This window comes from Rhinolophus hipposideros (assembly GCF_964194185.1).
Source record: "Rhinolophus hipposideros genome assembly, chromosome: 8".
Classification (NCBI taxonomy): domain Eukaryota; kingdom Metazoa; phylum Chordata; class Mammalia; order Chiroptera; family Rhinolophidae; genus Rhinolophus; species Rhinolophus hipposideros.
In genome coordinates this window covers 62,764,296-62,779,830 of record NC_138054.1, presented here as the reverse complement: position 1 = coordinate 62,779,830, position 15,535 = coordinate 62,764,296, and the positions used below count along the sequence as shown (strand labels likewise).

The 15,535-nt window shown below is 54.3% G+C and overlaps 2 protein-coding genes across 5 annotated transcripts in view; both read right to left on the bottom strand.

Moving 5' to 3' along the window:
• Positions 1 to 805: 805 nt before the first annotated feature.
• On the bottom strand, positions 806 to 3,749 carry KNCN (kinocilin; the record flags this gene model as incomplete). The annotated part of the gene is made up of 4 exons (XM_081056416.1): positions 806 to 885; positions 1,730 to 1,804; positions 2,497 to 2,565; positions 3,599 to 3,749. The coding sequence occupies 4 exons, from the start codon at positions 3,747 to 3,749 to the stop codon at positions 806 to 808; spliced, it is 375 nt and encodes a 124-aa protein (XP_080912542.1).
• Positions 3,750 to 9,504: 5,755 nt separating this feature from the next.
• The window catches only part of MKNK1 (MAPK interacting serine/threonine kinase 1), a 38,017-nt gene continuing 31,986 nt past the window's right edge, over positions 9,505 to 15,535 (bottom strand). For 2 of the 4 annotated variants that reach the window (XM_081057948.1, XM_081057949.1), the window contains 4 exons: positions 14,458 to 14,652; positions 13,608 to 13,772; positions 12,411 to 12,454; positions 9,505 to 10,901 (listed from right to left, as the gene is read on the bottom strand). In XM_081057948.1, the coding sequence (XP_080914074.1) occupies positions 10,667 to 10,901; positions 12,411 to 12,454; positions 13,608 to 13,772; positions 14,458 to 14,652 (639 nt within the window). In that variant the 3' untranslated portion in view covers positions 9,505 to 10,666. The remainder of the gene's footprint in view (positions 10,902 to 12,410; positions 12,455 to 13,607; positions 13,773 to 14,457; positions 14,653 to 15,535) is intronic. The other 2 variants (XM_081057950.1, XM_081057951.1) reach the window with 1 other exon arrangement.

The following is a 15,535-nucleotide window of genomic DNA, read 5'->3' as shown; positions in this document are numbered from 1 at the left end:
GTTTTGCTAGGCAGAGAGGGGGCCTTCAGGAGAACATAAACCAAGGTTTGGAGGCTGGAATGTGTTTAGATTGTTCAGGAGCGATGAGAGGGTGGGGGTAGGAGACAGGAGGGCTGGAAGTCTTGTCTGGAGTCAGATCACAAAAAGTCTTGAATGGTGGGATCAAACACTAAGTCTCAGGGCTGGACTCAGCTCAGGAGCCACCTCCTCCTGGAAGCCTCCAGGCCCATGCCTCACCTGGCTCCCACCATGGCAGGGACCACTTTGTCTAGGATTTGCCCATCTGGTTCATTGCTGCCAAGGTCCCTGAGGAGTTGCCTAGAGTTTTGATATCCCCAAAAGAATCTGATCCAGCCCCTCTATCCAGCTGGTGAGCAAGAGAGGCCCAGGGCCAGGCCTTGGGGGCTAGGAGGCTCAGTCAGGACCCTGTTTGTGGTTCCTGTGGGCCTATGGTTCGCTTCTGTGGCCAGGCTGGAGCAAGGAACTGGGTATCCTTGGGCCCCAAATTCCAGAGAAACCAGTCAGTAGATCAAAAAGGAAGGGAAGCTCAGCTGCAATCTGGAGAGAAAATCCAGGTCAAAAACTTGCACCAAGGCCCCTCCTGTGGGGCTCCCAGCGGACACCTTGCTTCAGACCCTGCCTCCCACCACATGGAATCTGCTGCCAAGAGCCTTGGCTGGCAGGGGAGTTCAGGTCTGCTGTCTCCAGCGCCTGGTTCACCTCTGGTTGGATCCAGGAGGGCTCTGAGATTGGGGTGGTGGGCAGGAAGGGAGGGCAGGGCGGGGGTAGCCCCTCCGCGCCTGCCTCAGCCTTCCCCAGTCCCCCGGCCCCCTGGCTTCAGCTTCTCCAGGGTTCTGCTCACGGTGGACAGGCTGCTTCGGACTCCTGGGGGAGAGACCAGGAAAGGGCTGCCTGAGTAGACAGATCACCTGTTAGAGCAACCCAGAGGGATCTGGGGGCAGTGTGACAAAGGATGGAGAGAGAGGGGAGTCCCAGGCTGCAGTTTCAACCCAGTTTAAAGAGGCACGGATGGTCAGAATGGCCCTTCAAGAGGACAGCGGCCTGGCGTGGGGGTTAGAGGCAGGACTTTGGGGCTGACGGCCTGATCTCAGTTCTGGACTTCCAAGCTGTGTCACTTAATTTCCCTGTGCCTCAGTTGCCCCATATATAAAGTGGGGCTAACTACAGTACCTTCTTCATATGATTATCTTGAGGATGGAACAAATTAATATATGTAAAGGGCTTGGAACAGTGTCTGGGAACCTTTTGCTGAGAGTAGACATCCTACCACTGGCGCAGACATTGTGGGCTGGGGCCGTCTTTGAGAAACTCTGGCCTTGGAATTTTCCAGTGTGTGGGGTGGGGGCGGAGGCAGATGCCCAGTTTCAGGTACCAGCTTGGAGGGTTGGATTGCACAATGGGCGAGGGGAGTGAGAAAATTAACTGGGGCATGGAACCTAGCAGAGGGGAAGGGGCAGTGCGGTGCCCTCTGTCTCGGTGTGCATGCTGGGCACGACAGAGAAGCCCTGAAGACCAACAAGAGGAGCTCAGCTAGCTTGGAGCAAGAAGGATTTTGACTAAACACATGGGAATACTACCCATCTCTGCAGGCTATTTGGACCTGGGGAGGCCTCTTCTGCATGTCCCTCAAAGTTTCTCCTGGGGCCCACAGAGGTGCTCAACCAGAGAGGGAAGATGGAAGATGGATTCTGGGATTTCTGGAACTTACCTTCTTTATTGCCATTGGTGCTGGATCTTCCCTCCCCATGGTCGGGCCCTGGTTGGGGGTGGATTCTCAGGCTCCCTGCAGAATGAGATCACCCCAAGTCCCTTTAGAATCACTAAGCCGTTCTCAAACCAAGTTCAGTTTTGGGGAGGGAAGTCTGTCTTGCTGTCTAATATCTATTCCTGATGCTGTCTTTGCTCCACTGCATTCCTTTAGGTCTCCTGCACGATCTGAGCTGATGTGGTGGTGGGAAATGGGCTCTTGAAGGCGAAGATGGTAGATTTTTTTAAGATTAGGGTCCTGGGGAGGCCTGGGGACATAAAGCCCCACAGGATTGATGGAGATGGGAGCACGTATGTGGGAAGCTAAGATGAAGTGGGAGCTATATGAGGGTCCTAAGGTTTTGGGGGAGGTACAGGGTCTTTATGGTGGCTCAGGGGTGAAGTGGGGGTAATCTGGAGATCTTGGAGGCTTGGGGGAGATGAAGAATCCTATCAGGGGAGACGTGAGTTCTAGGTGCTCTGAGCTGGTCAGGCACTTTTACGGCAGGCTGGAGTCTGCTGCATTGTAGTCACGGCAACGCCTGTACCACACACCCAAACACACGCGCAAACACACACACACACACACACACACACACTCAACTCCAACACACACAGCCAGGAGCAGTCACACACGTGGGTTCCCGCACAGTGGGCCACAGACTCACACACAAATGGTCTCACACTGTCCTTGGCAGGGGCTCTGCTGGGGCTGGGGAGAAGACTCACCTATGTTAGGCAGGATGTGGTCCAGGTGGAGCCGAGTCTTCAAGAAGGGGTAGGCCAAGATGAGGAGCCCTGGGAAGAGAGACACAGGGCTCTCTGTGATAGGGACGGGCCTGGTGGGTGCAAGCTGCATGAAGATGTGTGCGGGCTGTGACCCTGGGAGGTGGTTTGTAAGGGTGATACGGGTGTGCATGGGAGGGGCAGTGTGCAGGTTGGGACTGTGGGGGTGTAAATGTGAGCCTGTGTGTGCGTGCGTGGAGTGGCTCCCTAATGCCCGGCCCCAGAAGGGACAGGAAGGCCCAGGCTCTTGGCTCCACCCAGCCCAGGTGAGGAGCAAGTTGGCTTCCTTCCCACTCAGCTGCTGGAAATGGGCCCAGCGGCCACCATCACCATCAACTCTTCCCTGCTTCCCCCTCCACTGGGGCCCCCAGTGCTGTACTGGGGAGCTCTGCAGCATGCTTCTTTCTACCAGATCCTGCTCTGCCCACTCCCATTTCATCCCCAAACCCCAAGTGTCTTGTGGCCCTTGGCCAGAGTTTGCAGGTACTGATGCCCAGAGCCCATCAGCCTGGTTCTTCTGTTTCTGTTTTTGGCCCAGGGTGGTGGAGTGAGGCAAGGGATGGTACTCAGCGCCACCGTGAGAATATCAGATAGACAGATGGACAGATGCCTGGACAGAATATCTGCTGCTGAGACATACCGGGAAACAAAGGAAACTCTTTGTCTGAGCTACATTCTGTCTTGGCTTAAGGAGGATCCACTGGGAACTCTGTCCTCTTTCACCTGCCCCCTATCCACCCACCCCCAATGAGCTTATGAATCCCACCATAACGCTGAGAGCCCAGGCCTGACATTGGAGAGCCAGAGGGGGGGAGCAGCCAGAGAGCTGTGTGACAGCCAGCTTCCTCTTCCGTGTCTTCCTCTCCTGGGATTCCACAGAGGGAACCTCCCCCCAGTTTTCCTCTTCCTCCTTTTACCCCCAAAAGCTGCCTTGCTCACACCTCTAGTTTCCACCCTCCCCCACCAATTCCTGTTGACCCAGCCCTTCCCTCCATTTTCGCCTAATCATGCCCCTGCTCCCTCTCCGAGCCCAGCACCTGCTCACCCAGACCAGCGGCGCCAATAAAGATACCACCCATGGCAGCTGCAGCTTTGGACACGGAGACACCGATGATGATGCTGCCGGCTGCCAGGCCGAGGGCCACACAAGCCAGCTGCAGGCAGCGGAAGTCTCTGCTGCTGATGGGGATGTCCATGCAGGCCTACTCAGAGCCCCGGCTCCAGCCAGTGGGGCCCGTCCCCAGGAGCCCTGGAGGTCTTGGTCTTCTTGGCTGTCCCCTTGTTGGAGCTCTCTTCATCCAGGGTGGGAGTTTTGGGGTAGTAAGATTCTGGGCTGGTAACCCTTGGATTTATCTGTAACCCTATCCCACAGCAATCCTAGGGGCCTCCCACCCCACCTTGACCTAGGATCTCCGCCGGGTTGTCCCAGCTTACTCTTCCTCCCCTAAAGGCCCCTGAAGCTGGAGGCCACTCTTGGGACTCCTGCCTGGCCACATCCGGCCTTGGCTGCCAGAGTTCTGCCGCATGGGGTCCTCCCCTGCCAGCCTCCTCTTGGGAGAGCTCAGCCCAAGCTCCCCTGCCCAGGACATCCTGCCCTGGCTCCCTGGAGCCTGCTCAGCTGCCACTGAGCTTCCACTTATTAAAGTTTAAAGCAGTGGAGGAGGTTGGTCTAGGGGCCAGGTTCCTCTGAGATGTAGCAGCAGGGAGCCGCTGAGTTATTCATGAGGCTGCAATGTGAGCTGCCGCCTGGGTCCCAGAGGCCCGCTGGGGCACTCAGCCCAGGTTCCACTGCTGGTCCCTGAGAGTGCAGGACGAGCCGCTGGCTTCCGTGGGGTTCAGCAACGTGAGGTTAGGAGACCGCCTGGCCACACGCTCAGGCCCGCTCTGCCGTCCTTTGGCTTAGAGGTATACCTGGGGCCTCAGCTTGGGGGCTGGAAGACAGAGTGATAGGAGACCCTAAGGAGGCTCAAGAGACAGGAATAGCGACTGGAACAGGAGGAGAAAGACAGGTGTCCCCCAAGTCCACTCTGTCCCCCTGCCTCTCTCAATGTCCCCCACCATCCTGGCAACCTCCAAATGAGGGGTCCTCGTTTGAGGCCCCCTTTTCCTTAGACAGGCTTGGTACGCACTTCCCGTTAGTTTCTAATGGGCTGAGAAGGTGAGCCCTTCTAACCGCCTGGGAACCCTGGCTGGGGGCTGTCAGGGAAGAGCAGTGGTGGGGAATATGAGGGAGGAGGAAACACTGACGGGTCTAGGGCTGGGAGGAATTGGAATTGGAATCAGAATCAGTGGGGGCTGGGTGTCTGCAGCCTGCGTCGAGACTGGAACATGGCTGGTGCCTCCCGACCTCTGGACTGCGCTCGGCTGCCCAGCCTATCTGACCTGTTTATTTGCAGGGTCCCCCGACTCCAGGCCGGGCAGTGCTCACCCAGCCCAGCCGGCCCAGACCCTGTTGCACGCCCCAGTGCGGCCCTTGTCACTAATTGCGTTCTCTGGCCCTTCGTGGCTCATTGCCTCCCTGGTCCCAGAACATGGCTGTGGCCCTAGCCCTGCCCCTAGACACCTGGGTACAGTCCGCAAGGTCCCATCACCGGCCCCACTGGCCTCTCTTCAAACCCCCGTCTCTCTCCATCATTTCTGCAGTCCGGAACAGCTAGCCCCATGGTCTTTGTCTCCATAGCTGCCCCTTACTCAACGCCCTTCCCTTCTCCTCCTCTGCCGTCCTGCTCACTGTCTGCCTGGTCTCAACCATCTGGAGATCACCTCCTCATCGTGCAGGCCCCTGCTCTGCCAGCTGCTAATGGTGCCTGAGTGGGTGGATTGCCTCCCATTGCTGCCAGGTCCCCAGGCCAAAGTGCCACCATCAGTCTTCACTCTTTCTCTGTCACCCCAGCAGACTGTGTGTCCCTTGAGGGCAAGTGCAATGAGCGAGCTCCACAGAATGCCATGGCTAGAGGGGCCCTGGGCAAGGCTTCTGGACACAAGGCAGAGCTCAGGGAAGGACTGGACTCGCACGACCACCACAGCTTGGCAAAAAGGAGGCCCACCGGCACCACAGGACCTCTGTCTCTAATGAGAGGCTTTCCTTATTTGGGGTGGGGGCTTAGGAAGGCCAGGGTCACCTCACTGAGCTTCAGCTGAGGGAAGGCACTGCTTGGATGCTGGACAGGTGTGAGCTCAAAGGTTTGTAGAGAGGAGGGGTGCGTGCAGACCCCTGACGGGCCCCGCGGCCGTGTTACTGGCCCCCATAAGTGGAAGCCCCTGGAGGTGGGCATTCCCCAGTCACAGCCACTGCTGCCAGGATGAGGTCTGATTATTCCTCTAATTAGGCATCAAATGACAGCCCATGTCTCCATCACATGTAATCGATCCCCCACTGACTAGTTTTAGAAGGAGCCGTCAAAATAATTGTCCTTGAAAACATGTTCCTGAAATGTTGAGCTTTGGGAATCTAAACAGCCTCCACAGAACCCCTGCGCATTACGTGTGTGCGTAACTGGACAGGCAGGGCCTGTGCCGGCTGCGCTCCTCGGGGAAGGCTGAGTGCAGTGCTCGCACACCATCAGCCAGAGGCTTGGACCACCTTGCACTGTGAGACGTGGGCCAGCCACGCCACCTGCCTAAGCCTCACTCTGCTCATCTTGTGGGTGGGGATGGGGGTGGCAGAGGCTAGTCAGGGAGGCCTGTGCATTGTGAGTTCCAGATTCCAGAACACTCTGACTTCTAAAACCGGAAGATCAAATTCCAAATTGGAGTTGTTCTTTGACATTGTAAATCCCTCAGGGCACAGATCAGAGGAGGAAATATGGAGGGGGAGAGACACATTAAGCCATTATGTTATTAGACCACAGAGCCACAGAAACATGCCAGCTCCTTTCTAGAACAGATCAGGAGACTGAGATGTGGGGAGTGGAAGGATAGCCCTGATAGGACCTCGGTGTCCAGATTCCCTGCTTAGCTGGCAAGTACTCTAGCCTATCTGTGCCCCTGAATTTCTAAATTGTCTTATTTGAAGTGGGTGGAACTGGCAACCCCACCATCAGAGGGAGACACTGTGTTCAAAAGAATCAGTCAAGGCATATATCTTTTCCCTCATCACAGCAGTGTCATTCATTAAGGGCTGCTGGAAACTTTTGTGATGCCTGCTCCTCCATTGGTTGCAAATATAGAGAGGGAGGCTTGCCAGTTCTTTCTGATATAGACTGTATCATCTCTGAAAAAGGAAATACATGCATGTATTTGGGTGATTACTATACTATTACTATACTATTAGTCCTTACTATAACACTTGGACCACCCACCCGTTCCCCACCCCACAAAGATCAGAGTCCCTCTCCCAGAAGCCGGGGTTCTCCAGGTGCCAGACTCAGGGTGTGGCCCGGTCATGGGTCACTGCTGAGTTCCATCACAAAATCTCTGTTACTGAGGCTAGGACTGAAGGGTGCCTGCCTATGATCTCTCCTTCCCAGAAGCACCAAGTCCAAGGGTGGCATGGGGGTGGGGAGAACGAGGGGGTGAAAGACCTCAGCTTGGTTTAGTTTTGTTTATTTTCCTTGAGGGGTGAGGACCCTAGAAAAGAGCGTGATTAATTCACAGATCCCCTCGGGGGATGGGCAGATTTCCTGGCCTGTTTGGAAGCTGAAGTCGGGAAGCAGCTTCCAAGGCAACTGCTGCCATGGCAACAAGAGTGCCAGCCTCTGGGGAACCTTGCTCCTCCATTCCTTCCAGACCTAAGTAGCTAGAGCAGTTGGCGCGGGACCCAGGCACTACTGTTCATGGAGCTGGGTCTGGGGAGGGGCAGTCAGCCAGGTGGGAGGACAGGCCCCAGAGCTCAGGCCGGTGGACACCTGTAGAGGCAGGTGCTTGGGGCCCCAGGTAAGGCTCAGACAGGCGTCCTCAGGTTCCACTTGAACTAGGATGAGCTGGGGCTGAGGCCTGAGGTCTGGGACACTGCCATCTGGGACCAACTCTCTCCTAAGGCCCAGCCCAAGTGTGAGCCCTGGAGCTGGGGGACCTGCTGCCACAGTTCCACGTCCGAGTCTCCCTCAGCGTGTCTGCCATATCTACCTCTGCCCAGCAGAGCCAGGCACACGGCCTGGTCCTCAGAAAGGGCAGGGGACTGCCCAAGGTTACCTAGGGAGCAGTGGCAGAGGAAGGCCCCTGGCCCCCACAGCTTCCCCTTGGGGACAAGGACCCCACCCCAGAGGGGCAGAGTAGCCTGTCAGAAGGAGGATCCTACAAAGGGCCAGAGGCCAAGCCCATCTGGAAAGCCCAGATCCATCTCTACCCACACAAGCCAAGGAAAGGGGGAAAGTTCACTCTATCACTGGGACCCAGCTGAGTAATTCTGCCCCAGTAAACAATAAAAATAACTATAAATATCATAGCTACCAGTTATTGAGCACTTACTGTGTGTGCCCGCAACTGCACTAAACACTTTGCATTTATTAATTTTAACTTTTACAACAGCACCATGAGGTCAGCATACCTAATATTTGGTTGAAGAAACTGAGACCCTCAGAGATTAAGTTACTTGCCCAAGGCCTAAAGCTAGTAAGTGGCAGAGCTGGGATTTGAACCCTGGAAGCACAGCTCTGGATCCCAAGTCTCTCTTGGAGGAATTCCAGTTCCACCTTCCTAGCTGTATACTCTTGGGCAAGCTTCTTTTTCTTTCTCTGCTTGGTGTTTCATGTTAAGTGGGGTAAAATAATAGTACCCTATGTCAAAGGGCTGCTGTGAGAATTAAATAATGCCTGTAAACTTCTCAGAAATACCTGTTACTTAGTAAGTGCACACTAATGCTAGCAAAACCAGAGTAGGCATGAGAGCATTGAAGCAGAGCAGTGGAGGATGAGAGGGGCCTTGCCAGGTGGACCTGGGTAAGGAGGTAGGGTGATAGAGGGAACAGCCTGAGCAAAGGCACAGAGGCATGAGAGGCCAGCTGGAGCTGTGTGCAGGAAAGGGTGGGGGCGGGGAGTGGGGAGTGGGGAGTGCTTGGTCCAGGAAGTTCCCGGAAGTCACATCTCTGCTGGGCTACCCTAGAGGACTGACCAGGCTGGGGCTGGAGGCCAGAGACAAAACTCATGCCCTGGTTCCAAGTCCAGATCCTGCAGGCCTATCACTGTTTTTCCAGCCCATCAGTTGAAGACCGGATGTGAGGGTGGTAAGGGTTACTGCAAAAGGAAGACTGTCAACAGAAAGTACGTCATCATGAACATGGAGGCATTCACGGTGCAGGACAGCTGGCACCCGGGCCCATCACAGGCCTCCAGAGTGAAGGGCCCTAGCTCTAGCTCTCTGCGCTGACAGGGCACCCAGTCCACTGCCCTGACACTCAGACTTCCCTCTTGCCACCTTCTTAGGAACTTATAAGGCCTTTCCCACCTCAGCACTTTCTAGCCTGGTTCTGAGGATTACATGGGATGAGGAACCTGCAGGGCTGTAGATGTGAGGCACCATGTTTCTTCGTTGCCAACTCTGGCAGGACAAGTACAGTTCCAGACGCACAGTGGATCCTCACAAAGGGCTTAGTGCTACTTTAGACAGAAGGGAACTTTGCTCCTGCTTTGCTGGGTGGGCTGGGCTGTGTGGGGTGGGGTGGGCAGGGCACATCCACTAAAGCACTTTTTGAAGCCACCTTGTGTTATGGTTTCTGATACCATCTCATCCACTGATGGGGAGGTCCTAAAAGGCAAAGCCTGTTTCTTACTCATCTCTGGGTCCTGGCACACAATAGGAGATTGACAAATGTTTGGTGAATTTCATTTCCTCATCTAAAAAAGAAAAGCAGTCAGTCATGTCTCCTTCACCTTGTTTTATGGATCCAATAAGGTGCTATATTAGAGGTCCTGAGAAGGGGCGCATTCTCCTCACCGGAGTGGGCTCAGGCCCTCTCCAGAAGGCCTGTCTCCTCCCCAGGTTTACAGGGGAAGAAAGGACCACCAGGAAGGCCACAGCTAAAATTTAAGTTTTATTAAAACAAGCACAATGTGTAATAGCATTGTCATGTATAAATGTCTGTCTGACATGCATATCGATTTCCTTTCGGTAACTCAGCAGCTCAGCTTCTCTGATGCCAGAGTTGCCCTCATGCTCTTTGGCAGGCAGCAAGCACCATATGCTCAGACCAGGGCAGCTGGGCGGCCTCGGACCTGGCTCCACATCAGGCAGAGCTCCTTCTAACTGCCCCGGACCTGGGCCACCTTCCACACCAGGCCTGAGGGATGCAGCAGCAGACTCGGTCTCTAAGTCACTCATCATCATCATGGCAACAGCTTAAAACCAGTTAAAATAATAGGAAATAGCTGATTAAAACCTCTCACATGCATAGACATTCAGAAAAGAAGAGCGAGCCACTGCACGCTCTGGAAAGTCCATGGGCTTGCAGTGGGAGTTTAAACTCCCATCTTTGCTGGAAGAGCATGGTTAAAAACAAACATTCAAAAAATGAAATAATACTGACTTTAGCAGCAATCCCAGACAAGAAAGAGGATGATAAATGAGGGACACATTTCGGTCCCGGCAAAGAAAGATTATGTGCTTCTCTGTGCTGCAGACTGGAAGACTGATCTGGCTCCTAGGACGTCAAGTTTCCCTGCCCTGCCCTGAATTGAGGGGATGGCTTCGCTCAGCCCAGGGGGAGGACGTCCGGAGGACAGAGGAAGGTGGAAGAACCGCCAGAAGAGGGTTATGGTGCAGAGAAGGAAGAGCCCCTGTCAACTGACACTTCTCAAAGCTGGCTCCCTGAGGGCTGCAGCCCCAATCACCACTGCCCATTGCCCCCCACCCTGAGAACAGGCTGGATCCAGGTCTGCAGGAGGGTGAGCAGGTGGGCAGGAGCCCAGCAAAGAGATATCCCTGCCTCTGGCGATTATGCAAAGTGACAAGTGATTGCTTTCCTTTTCAAAGACAACCCCTTCGGAAAAAGCTTTTTCCTTGAGGACTCTGGGGGAATGGGGGGTTGGGTGGGAACCTCAGAGCCTCTGTGGATGAAAAGGCTTGGCCAGAGCTGCACAGCAGGTCCTTCTTCCCGTTCTGCAGAGTTTGGCCTCACAGGTTTCCAGAGGGCAACTCCTGGACAGGCCTAGGGCCTGGAAGGTGTGACTGCAGTGGGTCAGAGAGCTGTAGGTGTCGGGCAGGGTCCCGCATCTCCACTGCGGCCTGCCTGAGCCAGGGCCCTCCGCCGCGCCAGGCGTGACTTGGAGGGAGGGGACAGCTTCATGGAGCAGAGGCTCTCGGCCACGGCCTTGGACTCGTCTGCCAGTTTATTCTCCTCATGCTGAGACAGCTGGCGGTTAAGGGCGATGGCCTCGGCGGCGAATAGCGTCAGGTCCGCTGTGCTGCTATTTCTGCAGGGCCAGAGGGAAAGGCAGAGAAAAGAGGGAGGCAGGACTCAGTGGTGTCAGCCAGGCCAGCTCCTTGACACTCCAGCAGCTGCTACGGTACCAGGCTCCCACGGCATTTTTCTGAGCTGGCACAGGCTGCTCTCCCCAAAGTCGTTCTTGCATGGGCTTGTAATCTGACTTCACTGAGGCTGGAGTGGCTTTGAGCCTCAATTACTGTCCCTGGACTTGAGAGGGACAAATGCCCCCTATATTCAGAGCACCCTCCTCTGAGCCTCCGCAGCTTGCCACACAGCTCAATCAGAAGAAGGACCAGGGCACATGAGACCCACCCATGTACCAAGGGTGCCAAAAATGAATGCACGTGACTTGTATTCATCTTTTGTTATTGGTATATATTATATATTGGTATATATTATTATACAATAGTTTTTTCCTTTCTTAAAATGTTTATACATTTTTTTTGGCACCCTCTGTATCTCTCTCTCCTTCGTCAGGGCAGGGAGCTCCAAGAGCAGGGGCTGTGCCTTTATGTCTGTGTCCCGAGAACCCAGCTCAGGGCTTGCATATAACAAACAGGCACTTGGGATTTGCTGAATAAATCTGCTAAGGCGGAGCTGAAGTTGGGCGTCTCGAAGCATTTAAATGCAGCTCCAGGGAATCAGGCAGAGACCCCAAGCCACGCAGCAGCATCCTGGCTCAAATGAATTGAGACCATAAAAGTGTAAGACTTTTCTCTGTAATTCCTAGAAACTGGCCATCAAGTTGGTTCCTGGAGGGGTTCCCACAGGGCTTTAGCCCAGACTCTTTGGGAATAGGGCAGTGCTAAGAACAGATCGAGAGTTAAAAGGCACTAGAGTCTAACAGATACGGGTTCAAAGTTGAACTTCCAAGGCTACTGTGTGGCCTTGAATGAGTTAACTTCATCTCTCTAGTCCTCAGTTTTCTAATCTATACAATGGGGTAGTGAGAACACTCTGAAATCCGGCGTGAAGATGATGGGTACATGTAACACGCTGTGCACCGTATCCGGCGTGTGACGTTTGCTATACAGCGGCCTATTGGTAGTTTGCTTAGCAGTGTATCTGTGACAACTGACCCCACTGCCGTCCAGTGCCCGATTCCGGCTCCTTTCACCAGCCCACAGCAGCACAAAGACACTTTGGTGTGAATAACCCACAGATAAGGTCTGTCTCTGGGCTGCAAATGGTAATTTCTAGTTAGGATTTACGTGTACATGCAAAACAGGTTTTTCTCCAGCACGCAGTACAAGGAGGGCCTTGTGCTGGAGGGCAGAGGAAACCATCAGGTGGGAGAAGAGAGGAGACAGACCTACAGCGGGTAGAGAGAGGAAGAGAAGTGGGGAGAAGGCAGGTGAGGGAGTCCCTTCAGGAGGAGGACACCTGAGCCTAGAGATGGGCTCCCCATCCCCCACCTCCACCCCAACGTAGCTGAGAGCTTGAGAGAAAGTCAAGTCAAAGGAGAAAGGGTGCTGGGTGTGGTCAGAGCAATTACCTCTGGAGGACTTGCGGCGTGGGGAGTCCCCTTTCTGGAGCTTGCTAGAATGGGAAGGACAGATGTGTGGATGAGCAATGCTCCCTCCTTCAAGAGCTACCCCCACCCCTGCCAGCACAGAGTGGGTGGGTTCCCACAGGCTTTGGCCCAGCACAGGGACTTGGCCGGGCTTGCCTGCAGGTCAGACCTTCTGAGAAGAGAGCAAGCAAGGAACAGCCCCCAACCTCTTCATGGAGAGACCTCTCCTTGCATGGCAAAGTCCTAATCATCCTCTAAGGCCCAGCAAGAGGGTCCCTTCCCATGAGGCATTCTTTCTTCCCCGCCACCTGCCAATCAGTGCCAAGCATAGGTGGGTCTTTGTCCTTTGGTGCACTCAGCACTTCTGATACGCATCTGTCACGCTCTCCTGTCATTTATTCCCTTATCTCCCTCTCCCCAGGAAGACAGGGCCTGGGTCTTACTACTACCAGCGTCTGGCTTGCGGTGGGTGCTCAGTAAGGACAGCAGTTCTTGGGTGGCTGGGAATTAGCCACTCAAAGACTCTCGGGTTGGGTCCCCTCCTGTAACATGGGGCTGTCAAGGCAACTGAGGCTAGCTAGGGCCTGGCAGACCAAGGAGACAGTGAATCCCAGGAGGTCTGGCAGACCCCCTGGAGGGCAGAGGTCAGGTCCCATGACTAACTAAGCAAGGAAGATGGTTAACGTTTTCTACTGAAGATTTGGCTCCTTCGTTTGGAGAAAACGCCACCATTTGCCTTTCAGGAAAGCTGCACCCAGACCCCAGGACCACAAGGCAGCCAAACAGCAAGCCAGGCAGCAAGGCCTTGCTTCTGGGAGCTCTCAGCTAATGAACTTTGGTACCAGGGGATGGTGCTACAGACCCAGTGACCACACCAGGCTGCTTCCTGGGCTGTGTGCCTACGCCAACAGTGGGGTGCATGTGCTGTATCTCCCACAGGCCTCTGTCCATTCCAGAGAGGCATGGGTCAGCTAGGGGCTTAGTCTGCAGCCAAGGTTAGAATCAAGTTTAGACCAGTCTGGGGCTGGGTGAGCAGTCAGTTCCCTCCATGTGCACAGGAAGTGAAGCTGCCACACAACCTCCCTCCAGCTGAGGTCAGCTACCCGGGTATGAGAGCTCCCGCATGGCCATGCTGCAGGACTGAGGAGGTGGGACGCCACCCCTCCCTGGGTCACTCACCCCCTGCACCCACGGGTGCTGCAGGACTTGGGCAGCACTGAGCCTCTGCTTGGCATCTCGAACCAGGAGCTTGGAGATGAGGTCTTTGGCTTCACTGGAGATGTGTGCCCAGTCTTTGTCAGGAAACTCATACTTGCCTTCCTGGATACTCTCAAACAGCTTGTTCTAGGTAGAGAAGATTCCTCCTGAAGACACACTGGCCAGGGGATAGGTGGGACGTGCTTGTCATTGATCTGGCCACCCTGAGGCCAAAGGACCTCAGTTGAAGCTGCAGCTCATGGCTGGGGTACACCATGGATCAGGGCCCCCTGCAGACTCCCCTCTCCCCTAAAACATCAAACTGCACAGAATGCCCTTGACAGGCTGGGATGGCTATGCTCCTTGGAGTGCTGGGTGGGTATTGTATAGGGAGGATCAACTAGAGAACAAAGGCTGAATTCCTGGACCCTTCATCCAGGGCACTTCCTCCAGGGGCTCCTGGCAAGCCCTCAGGTCTCATCTCCCTCCACCGTTAGCCTTGGACTTTTTCTCTTGCTCCTTCCTCACACGTAGCTATTCCAAACCTCCCTGTCTTTGCTTGTGCAATTCCTTCTACTTGTATTTCTTGCCTCTCTGAGGCAAGACTCACCCTTTCAGACTCAGCTCAGGTACGGTCTTCTCTAATGACCCACCCCTGAACTCCTAGCTGGGCTAAATGTCCTATCACCTCTACTTGGTCTTGTGGCTGCCCTTGGGCAGAAGAGGAAAGGGGCTCTATCTACCCCCTTCCAGATCAGGGCCAATCCCCAGCCCAGTCGCGCTTGGCATCCCCCAGCGGGCTCTCTGCAGTGGGTCCTGGGGCTGCACTCACCTGGCACACCCTGCAGACCTCTCCCCGGTCCCAGCCACAGTCAGCCCCACAGTGACCTACAAAGGGCGGGTAGCCACTCAGCATGATGTAGAGGACCACGCCCAGGCTCCACAGGTCACAGCGCTTGTCATAAAAAGTGGCCTCATCTGTGAAGACCTCCACCACCTCCGGGGCCATGTATTCTGCAGAGCCGCACTGTGGGAGCCAGGGTTGGGAGAGGGAAGTGGCAGATAAGAGAGAGGCTTAGTCACAGGGAGAAGGGATGGGCAAGAGCAGAATGTAATGGGACTTGAGCAAGAGGACACAGTTAGAGCAAGCACTGTCAGGAGAGCCAGCCAGATGCCAGCCAGCTCGCTTGATGCCACCAAGGCACTTAGAAAAGATGGGCCAACCGAACATTTAGAAACTGAGTTCTATTATTCCCCACGATCCACGTGACCAGTTCCAGGTCACCTTTTTATCTTCTCAAGTCCTTCAGTAGGCAGAGACCCTTGGTCAAGAAGCTCCAGGAATCTCTCCCTGCCTCAGCTCTCTGTAAACGTTCACTTAATGTACAGGTATTTCAATGTATCAGAAGCATAGCTCTGGGAGGGAGATCAATTCCATAAAGCAAGGATTTCTTAAGGTGAAGTTCTGCCAAGCTTCCCTGCTAGCTTAGAGCAAGGAAATGTAAGGATTTAGAATTATGAGATCATCAAAGCTAGGACAGCTCTTAGAACAAATCCAATATCCCCGCTTCTCCCATTTATAAATGGGGAAAACCAAGGACGAGGACGGGACAGGGAGTTGGCAAACCCAGGACCAGGATTCCTTCCTCCCATCCTTGCATGGAAAATTGCTGATAAAAAACAAACAAATTCTTTTTGCTCTTCTCTTCATTATTTCAGGTTAACCGAGAGACACCCAACTAATTTGATGGAAAGATGGTAAGTGGAGAAAGGACATTTTCTCTGTTATTGGCAATTAGAGTTAATGACTTTAAGAACAAAGTAGCTCAGTGTCATAAAAGCTAATACACAAACATTGCTAATAATGTTGCTTAGTAAAACACATGGGCATATTCAAATGCATGTCTTAA